This window comes from Mastigoproctus giganteus, chromosome 8, assembly GCF_048544385.1.
Source record: "Mastigoproctus giganteus isolate SK-2022 chromosome 8, ASM4854438v1, whole genome shotgun sequence".
In the NCBI taxonomy this organism is placed as follows: Eukaryota; Metazoa; Arthropoda; class Arachnida; order Uropygi; family Thelyphonidae; genus Mastigoproctus; species Mastigoproctus giganteus.
This window is the reverse complement of record NC_143582.1, coordinates 167069370-167095497: the sequence shown is the minus strand read 5'-3', so window position 1 is coordinate 167095497 and position 26128 is coordinate 167069370. Positions and strand designations below refer to the sequence as shown.

General features: G+C 37.9%; 1 protein-coding gene across 6 annotated transcripts in view; it reads left to right on the top strand.

The window, feature by feature from the left end:
- Positions 1–25873, top strand: part of LOC150081989 (circadian locomoter output cycles protein kaput-like) — a 269964-nt gene extending 244091 nt beyond the window's left edge. For all 6 annotated transcript variants that reach the window (XM_090379039.1, XM_090379036.1, XM_090379038.1 and 3 more), the window contains 2 exons: positions 5140–5993; positions 25544–25873. In XM_090379039.1, the coding sequence (XP_090235165.1) occupies positions 5140–5993; positions 25544–25662 (973 nt within the window). In that variant the 3' untranslated portion in view covers positions 25663–25873. The remainder of the gene's footprint in view (positions 1–5139; positions 5994–25543) is intronic.
- The last annotated feature ends 255 nt before the right edge of the window (positions 25874–26128 follow it).

The window sequence follows — 26128 nt, the reverse complement described above, 5'->3', positions numbered from 1 at the left end:
CCATCTACCATCACCCTCAGTGAGCGATCACAGGGAAAACTGGATAACCAATTACTAAAAACAGTTGGCAAACCATAAGATGGAAGCTTGTTTAGAAGACCTTTATGCCAAACACGATCAAAAGCCTTTGAGATGTCCAGAGCAACTACTTGTGTTTCACCGAACCTTTCCATTGAATTAGTCCATAAATGGTAACATAAGCCAGAATATCACCACTGGATCGACACTGACAGAATCCATACTGGCGATTGTTGATCAGACGGAAGGTTTCTAGGTAGTTTAAGAGTTGGCGGTTAATTGATTTCTCCATTACTTTAGAAAGAGTAGAAGTAATTGGAATGGGACGATAATTGGATGGGAGGGATTTGTCACTCTTTTTAGGAACTGGCTGGATATGAGCAAATTTCCAAGCAGAAGGAAAAACACCTTTGGAATAAGAAAGTGAAAAAAGGCGGCAAAGAATAGGAGTAAGTTTTGAGAACAAGTGGAGAAATACCATCAGGACCTGGAGCTTTCTTAGCATCAAGATTCATCAAAATCCTTCTGATATCCTTTTGACGGAAGACCACAGGTGGCATTGAATGGAGCATGTTGGGAATGGTGGGAGGTGTTTTACCAAGATCATTAATACATGAGCTGGAAGAAAAATGGGATGCTAGCAGGTCAGCTTTATCCTTGGCTGAAGTGACAACAGAACCATCTGGTTTGGACAGAGGTGGGAGCAGAGATGGGCAAAAGTTGCGGCCAATAGCTTTGGCAAGAGACCAGAATGCTCGGCTACAATTAGGGCAAGAAGCAAGTTTTCTACTCTTAGCCTGTTCAAACTCTAGTTTGGACTGATTAATAACTGCTTTACAATTGTTGCGAGCTTTGGTGTAGGCAGAAAATGAAACTGAAAAATTAGAAACAAGCCAATTACGATATGCAACATTCTTCTCTTGGACAGCCTTAGCACATTTATTGGAAAACCAAGGTTTAGATAAAGGACGAGATTTTAAAGTGGAGTGTGGGATAAAGGATTCCATTCCTGCAAGAATAATTTCACTGACACGATCTGAGCAAACGTTGACATCAGAAGTTTTGAAACAGTAATCCGACCAAGGAAAAGAAGAAAAGAAGTCTCGCAAGTCATCTCATTTTGCATTCTTGTAATGCCAAACAATACGAGGTTGGGAATAGCCATGAGATAAAGGTTCTATTGGAGAAGAGACAATCACCAAGTTGTGATCTGAAGTGCCTAAAGGACCTCTCACTTCGACCTGTGTACTTAGAAGGGTTGTTTGTGAGAAAAAGATCAAGCGTATTGGCTGTATGATTAGGATTGTCCGGTATTCTTGTAGGTAAATGAACAATCTGTGCTAGGTCATTAGTAATTGCAAAAGCCTCAGCATCTCGATCTGCTGGGTCCGTGTGATTAGAAAACGGAAGCCAGCTGGAGTTGTGAACATTAAAATCACCAAGGAAAATTACCTCACAGTTAGGAAAGTTGGACTGGAGAAAGTCAAGTTGCAAAGAGAGGAAGTCAAAGAGCTCCAAGTGATTAGTGGAGTTGGGAGAACGGTAAAGACAACAGATGAATTTGACACAATGAGGTAGAGAGATTTTAAGCCAGAGAAGATCAAAGAGAGGAGATTCCAAATTGCCAAGTCTCTGACAGGGAATATCAGAACGGACATATGCACAAGTACCACCTTTGAGGCGAAAGGAATCATACAGCGAATAATTTGGGCATCTGAGATGAGCAGTAGTTGAATCAACTGATAACTGAGATTCTGTCAGAAAAAGTACATGGGATTTGGCAGACTGCAAGTGGAAATGGACATCGTTGAGATTAGAATTGAGACCACGTATATTTGTGAAATGAATTAGGAAGACCTTGGGAGGTTTAGATCTTTTCGCAGATAAGCTTGCTCTATTAGTTTGACAATTCATTGTGTATTCAATAGTAAGAAAAAGTGGTGGGACATGCTGTATGAAGTAATGAAATTTTTGGATATGGCATACATGTGGTAAGAATATACCCAGATCCTTGACATAACATGGGCTCGACAATGCTCCCCGCATACACACTACTCGGACTCCCTCCAGTTACTATCTGGCAGAGTAGAGGTGGCAAGATTATACTCTAGCTGATCCTGAAGCCTCCTAGAGAGTTACCAATAGGTTCGGTCCGGTGTACTAACTAGCGGCCTGCCTGCGAACACCGTTTTAGAGCTGTACTCTCGAAATGTAAGGAATATTGGATCTCGCCACGACGTTCATCATAACCTCAAAAGTCATCAATCATACTGCATGATGGAAGAGATAGGGAATGAAATAAACTAAATATAATTGAGAAGCACACTATAGAATCACTCTAAATCACTTGGAAAATGCTTGGCACTCGGGGGCCCCATTTTTATGTACAAAAGTTTGACACACCATTTCTGAAGAGGGGCAAATTCTGCAACAATCATTTTCGGTTGTTATCTAACAGACAATCCAAATAGCAATCAGTAGACAGAAATTCTTAGAAAAATTCTAAGATAAAGCATACAATGATATGCTTAAACAATAATAAATTCTATATAACTTGAACTTCCTATGAGGATACAACTTTAAAAATACTCTTTTCTTTTAGCAATTCTTAAACTTATATAACTACTCCCAACTTCAGGAGCATCTCAGTTTACAATTAGAGTTTGAAGAGTTAATTTTTTTTTATTAAGCTTTAAATTTCTCATTCTTTAATACAGGAATACCTCACTTAGCACGGGTTTCGCTTAACATGGTTTTCAATTAAGTTTAAGTCAAAAATTTACTGTACATATTAAAACTCATTCAGTAGCCTAGGTATGCTTACATGTATTCTGCGGTGCCAACTCTATTGTTTCACATGCACATGTGCTCCGTAGCCGAGTGGGCAGGAGCAGGAGTGCAGTAGCACACGCTCTTTGAGTAGACCTGGGTTCAAGCCCCTGATTGCCGAATACGGTCGATCTGCCAACCCGCACTGGACCAGCGTGGCAGATTATGGTCCATTTCCCTCAGCATGAATTGTTGAAGAGGCTTCCATCCTGCAGTGGGTTGATAATGGCTGCACTTTACTTTTTTTTTATGTGCCAATAGCTCCCATCAGGCAGTCAATGGTAACGTGCAACGGTGTTCAGTATTCTTAATTCCACCCTGACGAGACAACATGATAGCTTTTCAAACTTTTCATTTCACAATTTATTTTTTACCTCTTTAAATACAAAATGATGAATTAAAAAAAGAAAAAGTAATGAAAGCGGTGGGAGTTACTAAATGTAAACGGCTCACATTAGAAAAAACTTGATATTACAAGTGCCACGAAGATGGTGCATCATATGCCAAAAATGCACGGGAAAATGGAATGAATGAGCATCAGTATAAAGAGTAGGAAATTTCAACAGCATCTTGCATGACAAAAGTGATAACTAAATCAAAGAAATTCGCTATTGATTAATATGGATAGAAGATTGTAATCAAAAGAGAATTCCTTTGTCAAAACATCATTCAACCGAAAGTCATGAGCCTTTATAACACGCTGAAGGAAAAGAAAATGAAGAGGAGGAGACTAAAGAAATATTTACAGCTAGTTGTGGTTGGTTTTTCTGCTTTAAAAACCATGTTGGCTTCACAATGTTCACATCTCAGGTGAAAGTGAAAACAAAGATGCTGCTGCAAGATTTCCCAGTGAATCGAAGGACCTCATTGAAGAAGGTGGCTACAAAGATGAACAAATTTTCAACACTGAAGAAACTGGACTGTTCTGGTAAAAAATGGTCCCACAAACTTTTTTTAGCTGAAAATGAAAAGGTCCAACCTGGATGTAAAGCATCGAAAGGTCATTTAACACTTTTGTTGGGTGGAAACTCATCTTTCAATTGAAGCCTCTACTCCTTCAGAGCAGAAAGCTACTACTTCAGAGCAGAAAACCCAAGAGCTCTAAATGGTTGTGTAAAAAGTACATTGCCCATAATTTGGTGATCCAGTAAGAAAGCATGGATTACTAGCGAATTGTTAACAGAATGGTTCACAAATTATTTTTGTCCAACTGTTGAATGTTACTGGAAAGATGAAGGGATGGAGTTCAAGATTTTGTTGCTTTTAGACAATGCACCAGGCCATCCACCTGAAATTTCTGATCCCAATGAAAATCTAAAAATATGCTTTCTTCCACCTAACCCAACGTCTCTCTTACAACCCATGGATTAAGGCGTAATATCTATGGTGAACTTTTTCTCAAGTGCTTAAAACTTCAACAAGAGTGGGATCATCATCTTTACAAATATTTTGGAAAATTTATAAGGCGATCGAAAATATATTTGCATCTTGGCTGGAAATCACTGCCGGCAGCATGTTTTGCCCTAGTTGGCAAATGATTTCATTGGTTTTGAATCGCAAGTTCAAAAGACATTGTGAAGATTGGAAAAGACTTCGAATTTGAAACTTTGGCACTGCCAATGTATGTGACTGCATTGACTCACATGAAAATGACTTAGATGATGCAACTGCATATGAAGAAGAGGAAAACAATTCTGAAGTGGCACCAAAAGGATTTTCAACAGAAAAAAATAGAGAAAATTTTTCGGGGGGGGGGGGTCGACACGGCCTGCGAGGCAATTACGAGTTTAGCATCAAGATATGGCAAATTTTACAAGATGGGATTCGATGCTACATAGACTTGAATGCCGAGAAAAAGAAGAGACTACTTCACCAGATTTCATTATTGAAATACCTAAATAAACAACAAAGCTTTTTTTTCTCATCCCTCATGATGTTACCTTTCCATTAATAAAATTTTTGCATTATGTTTTCAAATCCTTTTAAGTGACTATCAAGTGCAAATTGTTTATAGATTTATTATAATTTGTTTATAGACTGTTTCTCTGGTACACATTCATTTAAAACCCATTATAATCAATCACATAACATGGAACAGTTTTGGTACCAATTATTAGTGCTATGCGGGGTATTGCTGTATATCTTGATGCATTTTTGTGCTCCTCATCCAATTTTTGCATATTTGTACTTTTGAACATCTAGGTGTTTTACTATTTCTTTACTATTTTTGGTTGATACCAAAATCTAAGAGTGATGATAATTGATTGCAATTTATTACTTTGTGTTTTGCAGTGAAGAAGAAGGAAAACAAGAAATAAAAAAATTTGTTGAGCAGTTTACACCACACATTAAAACAAGTACACTTAAAGCTTTGTATGAATCTATCCAAACAGCAACTGTTCAGCGCAAAACTTTGAGTGGTATCCAGGCATCTGATTTAAATAATGACAGTGAAAATACTAGTGTTAAAACAAAGAAACATTTCCAGCCAGGAAATATAGTGGATGCATCTATTGTTATTAAAGTGGAACCAGAAGATGTTTGTGAGGTTGACTCTATAACACAGAGAGTAAAAGGCAGAGCCACAAAATGCTCTCACATTAATAATTATTCTTTGCCAGCAGAATTGTCAAAATGTCATCAGTTTGATAATTCTATTCAGCATAATTCTCCCAAGGACAGAACATCACCATGTAGTGAAAGCAGTAGCAACCTTGCTTATACAAGCCATTCTCCTCTTACAGAGAGCAGTCTTGGTACTAGCAGCCCTCAGTCAGATACCGGTGTTTTTAGTCCCCTAGGTTCAAATACTGGGCGAGGTTTAGAAAGAAACATATCATCTGAGAATCTGTCTTCATTATCTGGCACTTGCACTTCACTAGGTCCCCAGTTGTGCGAAGAAGAAGAGAAAGATGATCATGTAATTACCATTGGTGATTCGGTTTCATCAGAACTACATATCATGAAACATTCTGGAATATCATGGGCTGTGTCTCAATTGGGACCACAGAGTGATCCTTCTAGACAGAACCTCTCAAGGGGAAGTTTTTCAGTTTACTCAGGAACTGGGAAGGGTTATGTCTCTGCACAAGTGCCATTTTGGAAAGACAATAATAGAACTTTATCATCTCCAAACGCTAATGCAGGTAAGTAATGTTTACTATTAGTATTTGATTGATCAGTAATTAAAAATTTAACACCCGAATACCTTTCATAGTCCACTGTGAAGATCAAAATATTTCTTTTCAAAGTGTGTTAAAATTTTTTCAGAAAGGGAAAAAAACTCGATTGTGGATTCTTATTTACCATGTAATTTGCTAATTATATTACTTTCTACAAGTTTAAGACACTGAGGAAGAAATTCTTTACGTATGATTGAGATTCAATAACATCATTGAAGAAGTTACTGATTTCTCCTAGAAATATTTAAACAACTTAAAAAAATAGCTTAAAATGCTTTCCTAAGCTGCAAATATTCATCACCTGCTGCTCAGTGGTCTTTGCACATAGGCAGCATTTTTCATTAGCCAGTTACTGATCATATTGTAATTGAAAAGTACTGAAATGTTCAAACATGGTTGATTCATCATTTTCATGCAGGATTGGGTCAAGCACAAATCAAGTCCTTGTGTTTGATTAAAGCACATATACAAAACATTACTACAGGAGAGACTGCTTCTATAGGGATGGGATACATTTAAATAGAAAGGGTGCAAGAATATTTGCTGATGCTATCGAGGCAGTGTTAGGTGGGTCGGAAAACTGATAGCTTGGAGGGATACAAGGACTAATAGTTTAACAGTAGCCGTAGGCAGAGGGTGATTCTTGCACAACTTCTATTAGAATAAGTAGCGACCAGGGACGGATGGCAGTCATCCTGAAATAGGTGGGTATATGGGATGTGTTAGGGTAACTAAGAATAGGAGTAGGAGCATGTATGCTTGCATGTATACCAATGCTAGAAGTATAGTAAATAAATTTGATGGATTTGAAGTGTTGGTCAAGACATCAAAGACGGATATTGTTGGGCTAGCAGAGACGTGGTGTCACACAGATATAAGGAATGCTGAACTGGAATTTGGGGAGTACAATGTGTACAGAAAGGATAGAAAGGGAGGAGGTGTTATGCTGTTAATTAAGAAAAACATAAAATCAAAAGAAGTGCATCCAGTTGATATAGATGAACAGTGCACTGTTGAGTCGGTTTGGTGTGACATAAGTACTGCGAAAGCAAAAATAAGAGTAGGAGTGTGTTATAGGCCTAATAACTCGAATGAGTACAATGAACAATTGTACAGAGAAATAGAGTGGGCTAGTAAATCGGAATGTCTTATAATGGGGGATTTTAACTTCCCAGATATTGACTGGAACTTGTGGGTTGGTCACTCACACACTAGTCAGACTTTTGTGGATTTATTGGATGATTGTTTTCTGCAGCAGCATGTTCGAGAGGCAACCAGAGAAAGTAATACTCTTGATCTGGTTATCAGGAGTGATCATTCGTGTATTAAGAATTTGCAGATAAAGGAACCACTAGGTGGCAGTGATCACAGTGTACTGATGTGGGATTTACTTAAAGATTTAATTACCATCAGGGGGTAAAGGAAAGGGTTTTTGCTTCCGTAAAGGTGAGTACAGTGGTATCAACTGACGATGTTACCAACAGTAAATTCTAAGTGGGAAGCATTCAAGGAATTAATTGTGGAAGCTACTAAAAGTTTCATACCTATTAAGAAATATTGTTCAAGGTTTAGGCCAAAATGGTTATCAAATGAACTAATGAGACTTGTAATAGAGAAGAAAAATGCATGGGATGCATATAAATTATCAAGCTATGGTAGATATAAGCTAGTCTGTAATCAGGTCACAAAGGAGGTTAGGCAGGCGAAGGCAGATTACGAGAAATCCTTGGCAAAAGATGCTAAGAAAAACAGCAAGGATTTCTTTACTTATATAAACTCTAAAAGGAAGGGGATGGATCTGATTGGTCCACTTGACATCGATGGTTCGACTGTTCATGATCCTTCTCAGATAGCAAACAAACTGAATGAGTATTTTGCATCTACATTCACACACGAGGAATTATTAAGGTTTGAAAATGGCAGAAGGTTATCAAATTGTAGCAGGATACTTAATGATTTTGTAATAACTGAAAGCAAAGTGGAGGAGAAATTGTTGAAGTTAAACATAAGAAAAGCACCTGGGGTGGATGGGATCTATCCAGTTATATTAAAGGAGGCGGCAAAGCAACTAAGCAAACCCTTAGCCATAATTATGAGAGCGTCCTTGGACTCAGGGGAGGTTCCCACGGACTGGAGATGTGCAAATGTATCCCCAATTCACAAAGGGGGATCGAAGGGTGACACGAGTAATTACAGACCAGTTAGTTTAACTTCTGTTCCGGGTCAAATAATGGAGTCACTGGTTAAAGATGCATTGCAGGATCATCTAGACAAGACTGCAGCAATAATTCAGACACAGCATGGGTTTGTTAAGGGAAAGTCTTGCCTGACAAATTTGATAGGATATTATGATGTGGTTACAAAGGAACTGGATGCAAAAAATAATTTTGATTTCAGGAAAGCTTTTGACACTGTTGCGCATGGAAGACTATTGTACAAATTGGAGCAGAATGGTATTAAGGGTAAGTTGCTACAATGGATAAAAGGATGGTTAAGTGGGAGAAGACAGAGGGTGGTAATCAATGGGTGCTGCTCTTCTTGGACTAATGTTATTAGTTGAGTCCCACAGGGTTCGGTGTTAGGTCCACTGTTGTTTTGTATATTTATCAATGATATTGATGAAGGTATATCAGGCTTAATGTTGAAGTTTGCAGATGATACAAAGGTTGGCAGGGTTGTTAATGACAGTAATGGCAGTGTGCTACTGCATATGGGTAGAAGTAACCCCAGAGAAACATACCAACTGTGTGGTACTACACTTAAGGTGGTAGAAAATGAAAAAGACCTGGGAGTAATTGTGCAGTCAGATATGAAGTTTTCTGAGCAATGCAGACAGGCCATGCGGTTTTGTCAATGATATATAGGAATTTTGCTAGCAGGGAAAAGGAGGTGATTGCCCCTCTGTATAAGGCAATGGTCAGGCCACACCTTGTGTACTGCGTACAGGTCTGGAGGCCTCATTTTAGGAAGGATGTAGATTTACTTGAGCGTGTACAGAGAAGGGCAACAAGATTGGTGAGGGGAATGAATGGATCCTCTTACGAAGAGAGGCTTAAGTTCTGCAAATTGCAGTGGCTGGAGACTAGGCACCTGCGCAGTGATCTGATTGAGGCGTATTAGGCCTTGAATGGGTTGAGCACGCTGAATTCTGATGGGATCCTTCCACTTGTTCAGATTACGAACCTAAGGGGGCATAAATTCAAATTAAGAAAAGACAGATGTAGACAGAAGTTTCTGAAAAGAATCAGCAAAGGTGTCCAAACAGAAGACGCTCAGCTTGACGGTTACACTCCTCTTCATGTCCCCAACATGATAAAATCTCTTTCCTTTGAGGGCAGTTTGAGAAAGAAACCTACTGGATCAAGAGAGCAGGGTGGATGGTTGATCTGTACAGTGATACATTTCTTCAGAAATGTCTTCACAAGGAATGCGGAAAGGTTGGGAGCATTGTTGTGAAACAAGAACCAGATGCTCTTTTTTTTTTTTAATACATTTATTGTTAAAATTTTTTTGGTGTTCTGACTAAAGGCTGTTAACTTTTTCTCCTATCTATCTATTTCCTTCCATTTGCCACTTCTCAATGAAACTGTTATTGTTCCCCCACTGAGATACAATGGAACCAACTTTTACATAAAGCTCCAAATTTTATTATTTTCTGGAAAATCTCAGGTATCCATGAATATTCAAATGATGACAAAATAATTGCACTTAATATCACAAAAATTATCTTCACTTCAGATAGAAAAATGTTTTATAGCTCATCCTATAAGCTATATTAATTTCCATCTACTCGCACTGGTCATGCTAAAAGGGACTAAAAAACTGAGAATGAAATGCTTTCAAATCTATGAAAAAATTAAAATTAACAGATAATTAAATACTCAGAAGCACAAGTCAATGTTTTAATTACAATTTCTACTATTTTAAACAATAACTCACTGCTGCAATCTGTAAGAAATATTGCCATATACTTACATTATTTGGACAACAATTACAATTTTAAGAGGTGATGCACTTTCTCTGAACACCAGTGTATGTACATAGTGCTATTGTCTTCACCATGTCTGTCTGCATGTAATAACTCAACTCCTAATGGACATATTTTGATGAATTTTATATTTGGTTATTTTAAAATTGTTGAGCAATCTTAAATTTCATTAAAATCAGACTAATAGAAATCTGGAAATTATTCCCCCCCCCCCTCCCACACACACACACACACTACTATAAGCTATCCATACATCGTATATTGTTTGTTTGTTGCCATGCACTGGTTGGAGGTACGAATAGGCAAAATGGCAAATGTAAATAAGTGTTCTGGGTTCTTGCGTGTAAAGTAGTTGCTTTTTGATCAGTTAATTTTTTTTTTGTTTTTTATCAGTTTACTGAATATATAAATCATGAATTATTGCTATGTACTTATTATATTAATCACAACAGAATATTTACTCATTTCAGAAGAAATGAGTAAATATTATGGTGTGAATGGAATTACATTTCTATATTATTAGTTAATTGGTAGAAAGGTAATTATTTACGATATTTCTATAAATCAAAAAAAAAAAAAAAACAGTTAATTAAAGAAATAAATATTAACATATCTGTAATGGGGTCCACTGCATATACAAAGGGTACTAGGAAAGTTTTGCAATATGACGCAACAATGAATCACAGGAAGCTGCTTGTTGCTGCATGTTGAGACATGTTCATACGTGCATAGTAGCCGCCGCCGCCAAGTCGATGGGCTCAGTTATTCATTAGTAGTGAGAGTGTAAAGTGCTTGCGATGGCATCGTGGTCACGAAATGAGATAAGGACAGTTTTGCGGTTTAATTTCGTGCGTGGTTTAACCATAGACCAGTGCTTAGAAGAAATGACTCTTGCACTAGATGATGATTGTCCACATCGTACAACGATATTCGGGTGGTATAGAGAATTCCAAAGGGGAAATTTCACTCTGGAGGATTCTGAGAGGCCGGGAAGGCCACGAACGTCAGTTACGGAGGAAAACGTTACTGCTGTGAGGAAAATGCTTGACGAAAACAGGCGAGTGACCTACCAACAGATAGAGGATACTTTGGGCCTAAATGCACCAGCAATTCGTTCGATTCTGCAAGATCATTTGCACGTGAAGAAACTTTGTTCTCTCTGGGTGCCGCATCAACTGACTGAAGAGCAGATGACACGACGTGTGACTTGGTGCCGGGAGATGTTAAAAAAGTTTGATAAGGGACAATCTCGGTATGTGAACAACATCGTGACAGGTGACGAGACTTGGCTGTACTATTACGATCTGCCGACCAAGGCTCAAAACAAAGTTTGGGTCTTTGATGATGACGACACACCCGTAATTGTCAGAAAATCCTGATCTGTAAAGAAGAAAATGATAGCTATATTTTTCAAATCGAGTGGAATTGTGGAACGTGTCGTTTTGGACACGCAGAAGACAGTCACAGCTAAGTGGTATACTGAACAATGCCTGCCTAAAGTCATTGGATCTATGAAGAACCTGCAGCCAAAGTCAAGAATGGACACCTGGTACCTCCATCACGATAATGCTGCAGCTCACCGCGCCAAAGCCTGCACCGAATATTTGACCACGACAGGACTGAAACTTCTGGAGCACCCTCCCTACAGTCCAGACCTTGCTCCCTGCGACTTTGCACTGTTCCCGCATGTGAAAATGAAGCTAAAAGGGAGGCGGTTTTCCAGTGATGAGGACCTTCTACGGGCTTGGGACAACGAGTGTGCTTTACTCCCTAGTGAAACTTGGCAGAACTGGTTTAAAGATTGGTTTCGGAGGATGGAGAGGTGTATTGAATGTAGAGGAAATTACTTTGAAAAAATTAAATAAACAAAGCTGTATTGCAAAACTTTCCTAGTACCCTTTGTATTACTTACCTAACTTTAGCAATTGTGTCATTCCTTAGAATAGTTTAGTATTCTGGGTTAATAGGTAAAATAAATTTGCAGAGGCACAAACCCATTTCTTTCAGTAAATTATACTAAAATTTACAGATACCTATACATATTATCTTTGAATAAAACTTTAAAAGATATTGTGTATGTGCCAGACCGAGGAGGTAATGGTCTTATAGAAGTAACACAAAACACTTATCAAATAAAGTCAAGTTATTGTGTACAAGATGATACAGATATTTTCAATTCAGTTATATGGCTTATTCTATAGTTTCAATAAGAGTAAAGGAGCTTTTAGTATACTATAATATTTTATTATGTATATCGTGCATAGAGATGAGATATATCATTTTTCTTTGAGAAACTAATTAGGAATACTAGGTTTGGTGTTGTGGTGGCATTTACATCCACTTTTCTGTCAAAATAATATTCTTGAAGAAACATTTCTTCCAAATTAATAATAATTAATGAACTTGTACAGTGTAATCAGAAAAATTATATCATTATGAAATAAAGTAAACCGTATTTTAAAAATATTTGCTTCATTTAGTTGTTATAATGACTGGAATTTATTTTACTGAGTGCTGGTGTTGTTGTGGGGGTTTCATGGTGCATAAGCTACTTCGGCTATAATGCACCTATTCATTTATAATAAAAAGGAAATGAAAAAGTATCATACCATCTGAAAAGTCCTTAATCAGAAAAGATTAAAAATTCCAGTTTTTTTTGTTTTTTTTTTTTAAACCTCAAACATATAGTACTTAGTACCGTGCTTGGGTTGGAGGTTGAGAATATATTTGTTGACATTAGACTTGAACTTCTGCAGACTAATTTTCGGGAAAGACATGTGAAGGAAGATTGTTCCAGAAAACGGCAGTTGAATGAATAAACAAGGAAGATGAAGTTGGTTCTGTGAATTTGAAGTTGGACAGTAAATGGATGTTGTCTGGTGGCAGCACATTTTCGGACTGTTTTGAAAGAGAGCGCGGGAATTATAGAATTCAGAAGAACAGTGCCAATGGAAGTATCTGTAGAAAAGGCATGCAGCAGAAACAGTACATCTATGAGACGGCGAGTGGAGAGACTCTGTTAGAGACGAGTCATTAATTAATCTAACTGCCCTCTTCTGAATGGAATCTAGAAACCTGAGAGAGGTTTTGGGGGCACTGCCCCAGATGTGGGAACAATATTCCATGGAATATTGTTCCCAGGGCGGATTTGCAATTTGTACAGAGTGAACAGCTATTTGGAAGAAAAGTAACGCTGAGAGCAAAAGAGAAAACCAAGTTTTTTTTAATGCAGAGGAAGCAATATTTGTAATGTGCTTGTGCCAAGAGAGATTAGAAGTCAGTGTAATATCCAAAAGAGATATATCAACTTGCCTAGAAATTGTAGTGTCACCAAAGATGAGCATAGGAGCATAAGAATCCTTTTTGCAAAATATAAGACAAGACTGAGTTTAGAAGGATTGAAATCAACTAAGTTGTCTTTGTCCCACTGGAAAATTACCTGGAGATTGGCATTTGAGAAATTGATGGCGGATATTCGAGAAGTTGAAACTCTGAGCAGGGCAAGGTTTTTTAAAAATGGAAAGTGGAATGCAGTGTGCTATCATCGACAAAACTATGGATAGCCAGTCAATGAAAGAAGGTCATTATTATACAAGAGGAAAAGAGTGGGGGAAAGAACTGAACCTTGGGGGACACCAGCATTAGTGGAGAAGTTAGAAGACAAAGCCATCTACCATCACCCTCAGTGAGCGATCAGATAGAAAACTCGGTAACCAATTAAAAAAACAGTTGGCAAATCATAAGGTGGAAGCTTGTTTAGCAGACCTTTATGCCAAACACGACCGAAAGCGTTTGAAATGTCTAGAGCAACTGCTTGTGTTTTACCGAACTTTTCCATTGAATTTGTCCATAAATGGGTAACATAAGCCAGAATATCACCAGTGAATCGACACTGACAGAATCCATACTGGCAATCATTGATCAGATGGAAGGTTTCTAGGTAGTTTAAGAGTTGGCGGTTAATTGATTTCTCCGTTACTTTAGAAAGAGCAGAAGTAATTGCAATGGGATGATAACTGGATGGGAGGGATTTGTCACCCTTTTTAGGAACTGGCTGGATATGAGCAAATTTCCAAGCAGAAGGAAAAACAGTAGTAATTTCAGGAGAAATACCATCAGAAACTGGAGCTTTCTTAGCATCAAGATTCATCAAAATCCTTCAGACATCCTTTTGACGGAAGACCACAGGAAGCATTGAATGGAGCATGTTGGGAAGGGAGGTGTTTTACCAATATCATTAATACGTGAGTTGGAAGAAAAATGGAATGCTAGCAGGTCAGCTTCATCCTTGGCCAAAGTGACAACAGAACCATCTGGTTTTGACAGAGGTGGAAGCAGAGATGGCAAAACTTATGGCCAATAGCTTTGGCAAGAGACCACAATTCTTGGCTACCATTAGGGCAAGAAGCAAGTTATCTACTCTTAGCCTGTTTAAAATCTAGTTTGGATTGATTAATAACTGCTTTACAGTTGTTGCGAGCTTTGTAGGGAGAAAATGAAACTGAAGAATTGGAAACAAGCCAATTACAATATGCAACTTTCTTCTCCTGAACGGCCTTAGCATATTTATTGGAAAACCAAGGTTTAGTAAAAGGACGAGATTTTAAAGTGGAGTATGGGATAAAGGATTCCATTCCTACAAAGATAATTTCACTGACACGATCCGAGCAAATATTAATATCAGAAGCTTTGAAACAGTAGCCCAACCAAGGAAAAGAAGAAAAGAAATCTCGCAGGTCATCCCATTTTGCATTCTTGTAATGCCAAAAAACACAAGGTTGGGAACTGCCATCAGATAAAGGCTCCATTGGAGAAGAGACAATCACCAAGTTGTGATCTGAGGTGCCTAAAGGACCACTCACTTCGACTGTGTACAGTAAACCCTCGCTATTCGCGGGGGTTACGTTCCTGAGAAATGCCGTGAATATCGAAAACACGAATACTGAGTTATGGCTCCAATAGTAATAAAGGGGTTCCGTTCCAAAGTATGAAATATATAAGAAAAACTAGTCTAAAATTTTGTCTATGTATGTATTATATGTAGCTTCATAATATGACTATGTACATAGACAGTACATAGTGAAATGCAAACGTATGGCATCGAAATGAAAATAAGAAACAATTTAATATTAAATGTAATATTTATTAGAAATTTCAAACAAATCTTTCAAACCAGCGTCTTTGCTAGCTAAAAAACTTATCCCGCCAGTGCTATCACCAGTTTCTCTAAAGTGTTGATAAAGGTGTTTTGCCTTTACACGAATGATGAGTGAACTTAACGGAATTTTATTTTGAGTTCGGTCTTCTATCCACAGATTTAAAGCTTTTTCCATTTTTTCTAATTTAACATCACGAGTTACAGAGCAAATTTTTGAAGCAATTAGTGCATTTTCACGGACACTACGGTGGATTTTTTCTTCCGATTTTTTGATTGATCGTACTGTTGACTCATTGATTTTATAATGTTTTGCCACTGAGGAGACACTTTCACCATTATAAATTTTGTCTAATAACTCAATTTTATTCGCTAATGTCATTGCCTTCTTTGATCTTTTCACATTTCCCTTGTTATTCGTAGCCATATTTTTGTACGGGTTAGAAAGAACTTTCCACAATAAGTCACTTTCTTCCATTAACACACTCGAAAACGTCTGTTTTACACTGCGAAACGGTAGATTTATCACTTTTGTAAGCATATCAATTTATAAATTGATAAATTTATTCAATTTATAAGCATATAAATTAAAAGCAAACTTCGAAACCTTCCATGACAAGCGCATAACACATACTGAACAAGGATTAGCGAGAAACATCCACGCTCGCGATTTTGTCACCCCCCCCCCCCACACACACCCCCTGAGCGCTGTTTTGACCGGGAAAGATAATTTTAGCCATGGCCACGTTTTTCTTATGGCGGAAAATGTTCACGGCACTTTAAAATTCACATTTTTTATAGGTTTAATTTATATTAAATCAGCGACCGCGAATACAGATACTGCGAATAGTGTGGGTTTACTGTACGTAGAAGGGTAGTTTGTGAGAAAAAGATGAAGCGTGTTGGCTTTAAGGTTAGGATTGTCCGGTATTCTTGTAGGTAAATGAACAATCTGTGCAAGGTCATTAGTAATTGCAAAAGCCTCAGCATCTCGACCTGCTGGGTCGATATGACTTGAAAATGGAAGCCAGCTGGAGTTGTGAACATTAAAATCACTAAGGAAAATTACCTCACTGTTAGGAAAGTTTGACTGGAGAAATTAAAGTTGCGAAGAGAGGAGGTCAAAGAGCTCCAAGTGATTAGTGGAAATGGGAGAATAGAGACGACAGATGAATTTGATACAATGAGGTAGAGAGATTTTAAGCCACAGAAGATCGAAAAGAGGAGATTCCAAATTACCAAGTCTCTGACAGGGAATATCGGAACAGACATATGCACAAGTACCACTATCACCTTTGAGGCAAAAGGAATCATACAGTGAATAGTTTGGGCAGCTGAGATGAACAGTAGTTGAATCAACCGATAACTGAAATTCTGTCAGAAATGAACATCGAGATTAGAATTGAGACCACATATTTTGAAATGAATTTTGGAAGTGTTTGGGAGGTTTAGATCTTTTCAGAGATAAGCTTACTCTATTAGTTATGCAATTGGTGTATACATGGTGTATTCAATAGTAAGAAAAAGTGGTTAAACATGCTGTATGAAGTAATGAAATTTTTGGATATGGCTTACACATATTAAGAATATACCCAGATCCTTGACATAATGTGGTCTTGAGAATGTCCCCCGCATACACACTACTCGGACTCTCTCCAGTCACTGTCTGGCAGAGTAGAGGTAGCAAGATTATACACTAGCTGATCCCGAAGCCTTCTAAAGAGTTTTCAGTCCAGTGAACTAACTAGCGGCCGGCCTGCGAACACGAACACTGTTTTAGAGCTGTACCCTCAAATGTAAGGAAGATTGGATTTCGCCATGATGTCCATCATAACTTCAAAAGTCATCAGTCATACTACATGAGGGAAGAGATGGGATAGGGTTGACCGGAACTTAGCTCTGGAGACTAAACATGGGGTCTACCACTTCAAGCCTTCAATAAGCAAAGTGGTGGTATTGCATCGGTTGATGAGAGTCATCTACCACCTAGTATTGCTTGGTTGTTGTTTTGTTTGTTTGTTATTTGGTTTTTAGGAGCAATAGCAACTAAGGCCATATTGTTCCAGGAATATGCGGTGGTCATCCTCCGTATTTGGTGGGCACGGGCTCGAACCCCGGTCTAATCAAGAAGCGTGTGCTACGCACTGCTGCTCCTGTATTGCCTGGTAACACAGAGGGGCGGCATTCCTCCATGTGGTGTGGGCGCTACACCTCGACCCCTGCTTACGTTGATTCACACCTGGGTGGTCACCCACAGTGTGCTTGTGGGTTATACCCAGGATTACTAACAGTCTCACCATCATGAAGGTGAAAGCAGAGAATTTGGCTGTCACAGACTATCCGGACTTCGCTGAAATTGGGTCCATTTGACTTGAGTGTCACCCGAATATCAGTTCCATCAGCATTTTAGACTCCCAGGTAGCAAGTACAGCATGTCTGGCATATCTGAGAGAATGTCTGTGACAACCTCAAGGACCAAGTTTGCTTGAGAAAGCAGAAAAATTCAGAAATATTGGCCTTGTCACCAATCAAATTCTCTAGGGTTATTGAAGGATAACCAGTGATTGTAGTGTTGAAATTCTGTCTTGTTTATAATAAGGGCAGTCAATGAGAATGTGTTCAACAGTCATATTTATATAGCAATGTGGACACTGTGGTGGATCATCTCCTGTGAGTAAATGAAGGTGGGTCAGGTGAGTATGACCTATTCTTGCTTTTGAAAGGATTACTTCTTCTCATCTTGATGTCCAGACACTGGAGAGCCAGATTTTTGGAACCAGTTTAATCTGAAAGAGTTTATTATTAGTTAGGGAATGCCATAGTGCTGCCCATTCTGATAGGCATGCAGCATGAATCATTAGTGCATAGTCTGATGCTGGAACAGGGATATTGGTTAACCCTCCTATTTTTTTCAGGTCAATATGACACAGTCGCCTTCTTTTAATGCCCATAATTCCTATATTAATTTAAATATTTTGTTGTCGTTCTATGACTTTTACTAATTTATCCTAATAAAGGGTGACCTAGATTGACAAAAAAAATTTTACAGTTAGTTTTTTTTTTTAAATGTGATTGTTACACTTATTGTGCTCGGGTCAATATTACCCGATGATCAGTTTTATTAAAATTTAAGGAACGAGAAGCGAATTATTATCATAAATGATTGTATTTTATTGTTTTTTTTTTTTTTTTTTTTATATAGAAATAACTTACATTACCACGTTTCTTGAACAAGTTTCAATTTGTGCACTTGTGTGTCAGTTTCTTGGTAAACATCAAGCTTCGTGCCATTCTAAGAGACAACAGTAGGAAGAAATTGTTGAAGGTGTGTACTAAGAGATCGTTGATGGACAGTGAAATTGAGAATCTTGTGTATGCTTCTGATGGTAATGATAGTACTTCTGAAGTAGAGGACCATTTGTCTGAAGCGGAGGTGCCTATGAATCGGACCCTCTGATTTCAGACAAAGCTGTTGTGGCTAATTACATAACCTCAAAAAATGGCAATATAGTGTGGAACTGCAGCACACCTAATCAGCAAGGAAGATTTTCATCAGAAAATATTAATATGTTTAATCCTCCTACTGCTTCTTTTTTTATGCCAAAAATTGTAGTAAACTTAATTTTGAAGATGTCAAATTTAGAAAAAAAAAGAATTTATGCTGATCAGTTGCAAGAACTAACAGTAGTTGAATTAGAAGCATATTTTGGCCTATTGTTTTTAGCTGGAGTGTATAAATTTCATGGGGAGGCAACCTTCAGCCTATGGGATGGAAATGTAGGCCGAACTATATTCAGGGCAATGATGTCCCTACAACGATTCCATGTAATTTCGTGAATAATTCGCTTTGACGATAAAGGAACTCGATCACAACAGCATCAGACTGATAAATTAGCTGCCATACGGGACTTGTGGGATGAATGGGCTGCAATTCTACCTAAGGTCTATAATGCTAACGAAAATGTAACAGTAGATGAGCAATTGGTAGCTTTTAGAGGCCGTTGCCCATTTAGGCAGTACAGCCAACAAGCCAGCCAAATACAGAATCAAGATTTGGACTTTATGCGATTCTGTAAACACTTATGCATATAACTTGCAAGTATACCTGTAGAAAAAAGAAGGTGAACTTCCAGAAAAAGGCCAAGGTAAAAGAGTTGTGCTGACTTACTTATGGTCTAAAGGGGCAAAACGTAACGTGTGATAATTTTTTTACATCTTACGAACTGGGGCAGATGCTATTGAAAAGAAATATTATCATGCTTGTCACTATTCGAAAAAACAAGTCTGAACTGCCAACCAAATTGGTCTGCAACAGGAAGTCCTTTCTTCAAAGTTCTACTTCAGCAATAACGCAACGGTAGTTTCTTATATTCCAAAATGGAATAAAAATGTGACTCATGAGCACCTTCCACCACGATTCCAGTGTGTGTGTGTGATAAAGATCATAAAAAGCTGTTTGTGATTTTAGATTACAATAAAACTAAAGGTGCTGTAGATACTTTAGACAAGTTGGTTAAAACATGCACAAGCAGATGGCAAACTAAAAGATGGCCAATGTCTATCTTTTATAATATCATGGATGTTTCTGCTTACAATACCTATGTTCTGTGGTGCAAAGTAAATCCAACCTGGAATGCTGGCAAACTTACAAAACGTCGACTATTTCTTGAAGAACTGGGTAATTCCTTGATCACTCCCTTAATGCAAGAAAGAAAACACCTCCCTCGAAGTATTCCTGCTGCTAAAATGGTTAGAAGGGCACGACCATCAATCAGCTCTTCGGAAGCATGGGAACAGCCGACCACAAATAAGCGTAAAAGATGTAATTTTTGGCCCTCTTCAAAGGATAACAAAATTAATATACTGTACTGTGTTGTAATTGCTGAAAATACGTATGTAAAGCTCATGTATATTACTACTGCCAAGACTAAAAAACTAAATGTATGATATAACTACTATGTTTTTCAGATATATGTAACAATTGTTTATCCATTACTGCTGTTCATAAAGAAACTTTTAGTCAATAAATGCTACATATATTCTTATTTCTTTTATTATTTAGTAAACACATTACTGCCATATTAATTTAACACCAATAAAATGACACCCATAGACACTCGGGTCATATTGATCCGAACACAATAGGAGGATTAAATCTAAGCTGGTTGGATTTTTTGCAGCTTTATCAGCCAGTTCATTGCCCAAAATACCAGAATGTGCTGGTATCCAACAGAAGGTGACTAGTTGGTGGCGTTCTTCAATCTGCAGTAATAATTTTCTAATTTCATTTGTAACGAGGGTGAAATTTATCTGAGGAATTAACACAATGCCTTGATTGAGCTGAGGGAGTCAATGTAAATTACAGATTTTAAAGACCAGTCAGGAGAGAGATTTTTTTAAAGCCAATTTAATTGAATAATTCAGCTGAAAAGATACTGAATTCAGATGGAAGGGCTGCTGATACAATTGTATTCGGAAACACTGCAGCTGCTCCAACTTTTGAATTGGATTTAGAACCATCTGTGTATATTGGTAAAAAATCAATATATCTTTGAGTGTGAACTGCATGAACTTGTCTGATATTTGATGCTTTTTCAAAATATTCTTTCCCCACTGACAGGTAAGTGTCACAAGTCGGTATAGGAGGTGGAACCCATGTTGGTTGGGTACAAGTTGCTACCTGTTGTATGGAAAAGATGGAAACATTCCAAACCTGCATTAATTCAAAACCTAGCATAGTAAAACCAGCTGGTTTTACTATGCTAGGTTTATTTCTGTACAGATTTTCTAATGGTGGATTGAAAAGGTATGACTGAATGGGATGCAAGGCACAACTTTGTATCTTGACCGAATATTCCAGCAATAGCAATTTCCTACGGAAAGATAGTGGCGGTTCGTGAATATCAATGTAAAGGCGATGTTCTGAATGCACCAAGTGCAATCCTCAGTGCACTGTGCTGAACTGGATAAAGCCAGCGTAATGCACTCATTCTGGCAGAGTTATAAATGGGAGCTCCATGATCAAGACTGGATCTGATTAATGCCCAGTATAATCGAAGAAGGAAGGTACGATCTGCACCCCCACGTTTCAGCAGATAAAGCTCTGAGAATGTTTATTTTTTTTAAGCAAGCAGTACATACTTTTTTAATGTGCTCTAAGAAATTTAGCTTGTTGTCCATGATTAATCCTAGAAATCGGATGTTACTACTGAGTGGGATGGAGATATTAGAGATGTGAAGTTCAGGATCCAGATGAAATTTGTGTTGTCTACAAAAATGGATAGCAACTGTTTTCTGCTGCAAAAGCCTATAGCCGTTAAGGCTGGCCCATTGCTGTATTTTATTTAGTGATATCCGAAGCTGTTGTTCAATAGATCTCATATTTTGGGAATGACAAGAGATGGAAAGGTCATCTGCATAAAAGTAAGTCTCTACGGTATTTGGAAGGTGTTTAGTGATAGAATCTATTCTAAGAGCAAAAAGCGTGGCACTCAATACTGATCCCTGTAGAACACCTTCCTGAATGAAAGTTGCAGAAAGGGCATGTTGGTATCGAACTTGAAACGATCTAGTGTGTCGAAAATTCTTCACAAATATAGGAAGGTTGCCCCGCAGACCAACAGAGTAAAGATCTCTTAGTATGCTATGCCGCCAGGTGGTATCAAAAGCCTTCTCTATATATATGGAAACCATTACTAGATGCTCATGCATAATAAAGGCATTACAAATGGAAAATTCAGCCTTAACCATAAGGTCCAAGCATGACCTGTTTTGATGAAAGCCATATTGACTATTGCTCATTAACTGTTCTGACTCAATGATCCAGACAAGTCTACAGTGGACAATTTTTTCTAGGATTTTGCTGAGGCAGCTTGAGAGGGATATTAGTCTATAGCTATTGGGATTAGTTTGATCTTTTCCAGGTTTTAAGAAGTGAACATCATTCTACTGTTTTGCCAAAACAGTAGAATGATGCCAAGAAGCTGGATAAACATTTTCTAGAAAAATATGGTTGTAAAAGACCAGAAGGAAATGCAAAGCTTTGTTATCGAGATGTTGTAGCATGACGTAATAGATTCCATCTGGTCCGGCAGCACCATTGTGGGATGTTCCAATGGCTTGCAAAAGTTCTAAATATTGTAGAGGTTTGTTATATAGCAGAAGAAGGGTAGTTTGGAAGTTAATAGAGTGCTGTTCTGTAGTGTTTTTAATTCTCTGGAATGATGGAGTATAAGCTGATGCCGCTGAGATTTCAGCAAATGTGTTGCCCAAAGCATCTAAACAACTAGATAGATCTCGCCCATTACAGGACAGCATTGGAGAAGGTATGATAGGAAACTTACCAGAACGCTATCTAATTTTTTTCCATATGATTTTGGTGTCAGTGTTTTTGTTAATGCTTGATGCAAAACAGGTCCAGGATTCTTTCTTTGATTGCCTTTGTATAAAATATGCTTTTGCCTTTAATTTCTTAAAATTAATGAGAATGGATGTGGTTGGATGTACAAATTAAATTCCAGGCTTTAGTTTTGGTTTTCTTTGCTTTGGTGCAATCCTCATTCCACCAATAATTATAATGATTTTGGCCTGGGGGATTTGATAGTGGTATTGTGTCTTTAGCCACATTTAGAAGATGCGACATGATGTAATTTGTCACATTATCAATAGGCTGAGGGCAGATTTTTTCCTCATCTATGGCAATTGATGACTGAAATTTTGCCCAATTTGCATGGACAAATTTCCATTTCCTGCAAGGTTGAGTTGGAGTCAGTGCAATCAAAAAGTTGCATACTATTGGAAAGTGGTCGCTGCCCATGGGATCATTTATTACATACCACTCTATGGTCGGGACCAGTACTGAAGAACAAATTGAGAGATCTATTGCTGAGGTTTATCCCGTTGGGATCTGTATGTGCGTGGTGATTTAGTGCCTTTAAAAAGCTTTCAACGAGTCGACCCCATCTATCTAATTTAGTAGCACCCCATAAGGGGTGGTGCCCATTAAAGTCTCCTAATATACAGAGAGGTAAAGGTATCTGTATGGAGAGGTCTTCAAGATCTTTTAAAGAGTAAGTATGGTTTGGCGGTAGGTAGATGGAGACAAGTATTATTGCAATATGGAGAGTTATATGAATAGCAACAGCTTCTATTTCCTTTTGAAGTGGAATATGTTTAGTTGGGAGCTTTGAATTTACTAGGATTGCCATACCACCATGGACAGCATTAGCTGTATTTCGATCTCTTCAATAGATAAAGGCAATAGTCCTTTATCGAAGGAGAAATTTGCGAGGTTAGGTACGTTTCCTGAAGACAAAGAGCAACTGGAGAATATCGGCTAATTAGATCTTGAATATCGCCTGTGTTGCAATAAAAGCCTCTGCAGTTCCATTGAAAATACAAGGCATTATTTGTTTTTAGTTGGAGCTGATTCCGACTGCTTTTTGAATGTGACTGATTTATGACGTTCCGATTTTGGTTTGGTTTTTTTGGGGGAAACTGGCTGACCAGTGTCCATTTATTCTTCTTCTTCAGCATAGATTTCTAAAATAGGATCTTCCTGTATAGATGTGCCACCTGTGTCCATGGTTGAGTCCTGAATATTTTTTGTAGTATTCGAGTTTGTAACACGGGGATGTGGTAGTAATCACTGGAGGAGGCGGTGCTGCTGGAATTGTTAAGAGTATTATTTGCTTGGTCTCAGGTCTTGGATTGTTGCTTGCATGCACTTGGTTGTAGCTCAGCGAGGACATTTTTAGCCCAATCAGGAATTGATTTAGTAATGGGAACTGTGACTGTTTGATATTTTTTTACGGCATTTGCATAGGTAATATTTTGGTTTATAGTTGAGGCAACTAGTTTTCTGGCTTCCTGATAACTGTCTTTGTTCTCAATCTTGTATTTTACTATTTTTTTTTTCTCGGCTTTCCATTTTTTACAAGTCTTGGAATATGCAGGATGGTGACCCTTGCAATTTGGACAGGTCATTTTGTAGATGTACAGTCACTTTGTGTGTGGTCTGAGGATCCACAGTTGGGGCAACTGTGGATATCAGGCTTAATGTCTAAGTGTGCAGATGATACAAAGGTTGGCTGGGAGAGGTTAATGACAGTTATGAAAATATGCTGCTGCAACAAGATCTAGAAAAATTAGACAGATGGACTGAGAAGTGGCAATTGACAAATGCAAGATACTTCATATGGGTAGCAGTAACATGTCAACCATGTGGTACTCCACTCAGGTTAGTGGAAAAGGACCTGGAGTAATTGTGCAATCTGATATGAATTTCTCTGAGCAGTACAGACAGGCTGTCAGGACAACTCATGGGGTCCCAGCAGCTTGTCAATGATATACAGGAATTTTGCTAGCACACTCAGGTTAGTGGTCATTCCATTGTATAAGGCAATGGTCTAGCCGCATCTTGAGTATTGCATACATATCTGGAGGCATCATTTAGGGAAGATCTAGAGCTGCTGGAACAGGTACAGAGAGAAAGGCAACAAGATTGATGAGAGGAACAAAGGGGTGGTCTTACCAAGAAATGCTTCATTTTTGAAAATTGCAGCATCTGGAGACTAGGCACCTGCAACGTGATCTGACTGAAGTGTTTAAGACTTTGAACGAGCTGCTGGGATTCTTCCTCTTGCTCAGCATACATACATGAGGGATATAAATTCAAATTGAGAAGGGTGGTTGTAGAATAGATGTGTGGAAGTTTGCTTTCAGCCAGGGGGTGGTTGATTGCTGGAACAAGCTTCCATCCATTGTTGTGGAAGTGGATTGTATGAATAAATTCAAGGAAAGCAATGTCAATTTCATTCAGCATTGTGCTGCCTTCTGAAAACATTCAGAACTAATTGGTAGTCAGACAAAAAGCAGCCCTGTACATATACTTTATTTTGTGAGGCCTTATTCCAGCAAGCTGGCAATGCTCTGTAGCTTTGTAGTATTGAAGGATTGTCTGGAATGAAATTGTTGATGCATGCAATTCACGTTTCATGCAGCCGATGTTACTGTCAATGTTGGCATCAGATTCGGGTGTGTTTTGAAGCTCACAGTTTTTAAATTTGTATTTTGCTTGCAGATAGTAGGTTTATTTTTTTTTTCTTCAAAAATTAATTAAAAGTGTTTTTTATTATAAAAATTTATTTTGTCACAGTTGTGTTCAGAAAACATTGAAATTATAAGTAGTTAGCATCAGAAAAAGCAAAGAATTTTCAATTATTTTTTTGCTGATTTTTCAAATTTAGGCACATGGGGTCAAAGTGACCCTGAGCATCTAGAGGAAGAATGATCCAGCAGCCTGCTGATGGTTTAGTATAAAAATGTTCTCTTTCAAATTCTGAATACGAATTTTTATTTTATTTCTTTCAGATATGAAGCCAAGAGAAGCTGTCGATGATGAGCCTCTGGATACGTCTGATCAGAGTGCAGTTTGCTCAAGTGACCAGAATGTAAAACTTTCAGCCACCCACTGTACAACAGAATGCTGATGTTCAACTCTTTTGTAGCCAGTTCTTGTCTTAAATATCAAAAATTATTGTTATGTATATTTGTACACCAATGTACAGATCTGTACAGACATTAGTAGCAGAAGCTACTTGTACGAATTATCATCATTTTCATAATAGAATTAACAGATGCTTCTCCAAACCTTAAAGGTGCCTTTGTGTTCACAGTGTAACTGTCACTCTTGCTACTTGTTGCTGTTTTCATAGATTAACTATTCAGTATTAATTCTTTTGAATTTTTTTTTGTATTTATCTATAATAGTTTTATTGTTGGCAAAATTATAGGCACCACAAAATTGCTTTTTTACACCGGTGTTTCTGTTGTAACTTTTAAGTCTGTTAATTATTTTATGTACTTTAATCGCTATAGATTGCACTCTTAGACTGCAGTTTTGTCCATATTGTATTTTCAAAATACCCTGATGTAAATGACACATTACATGTTTAT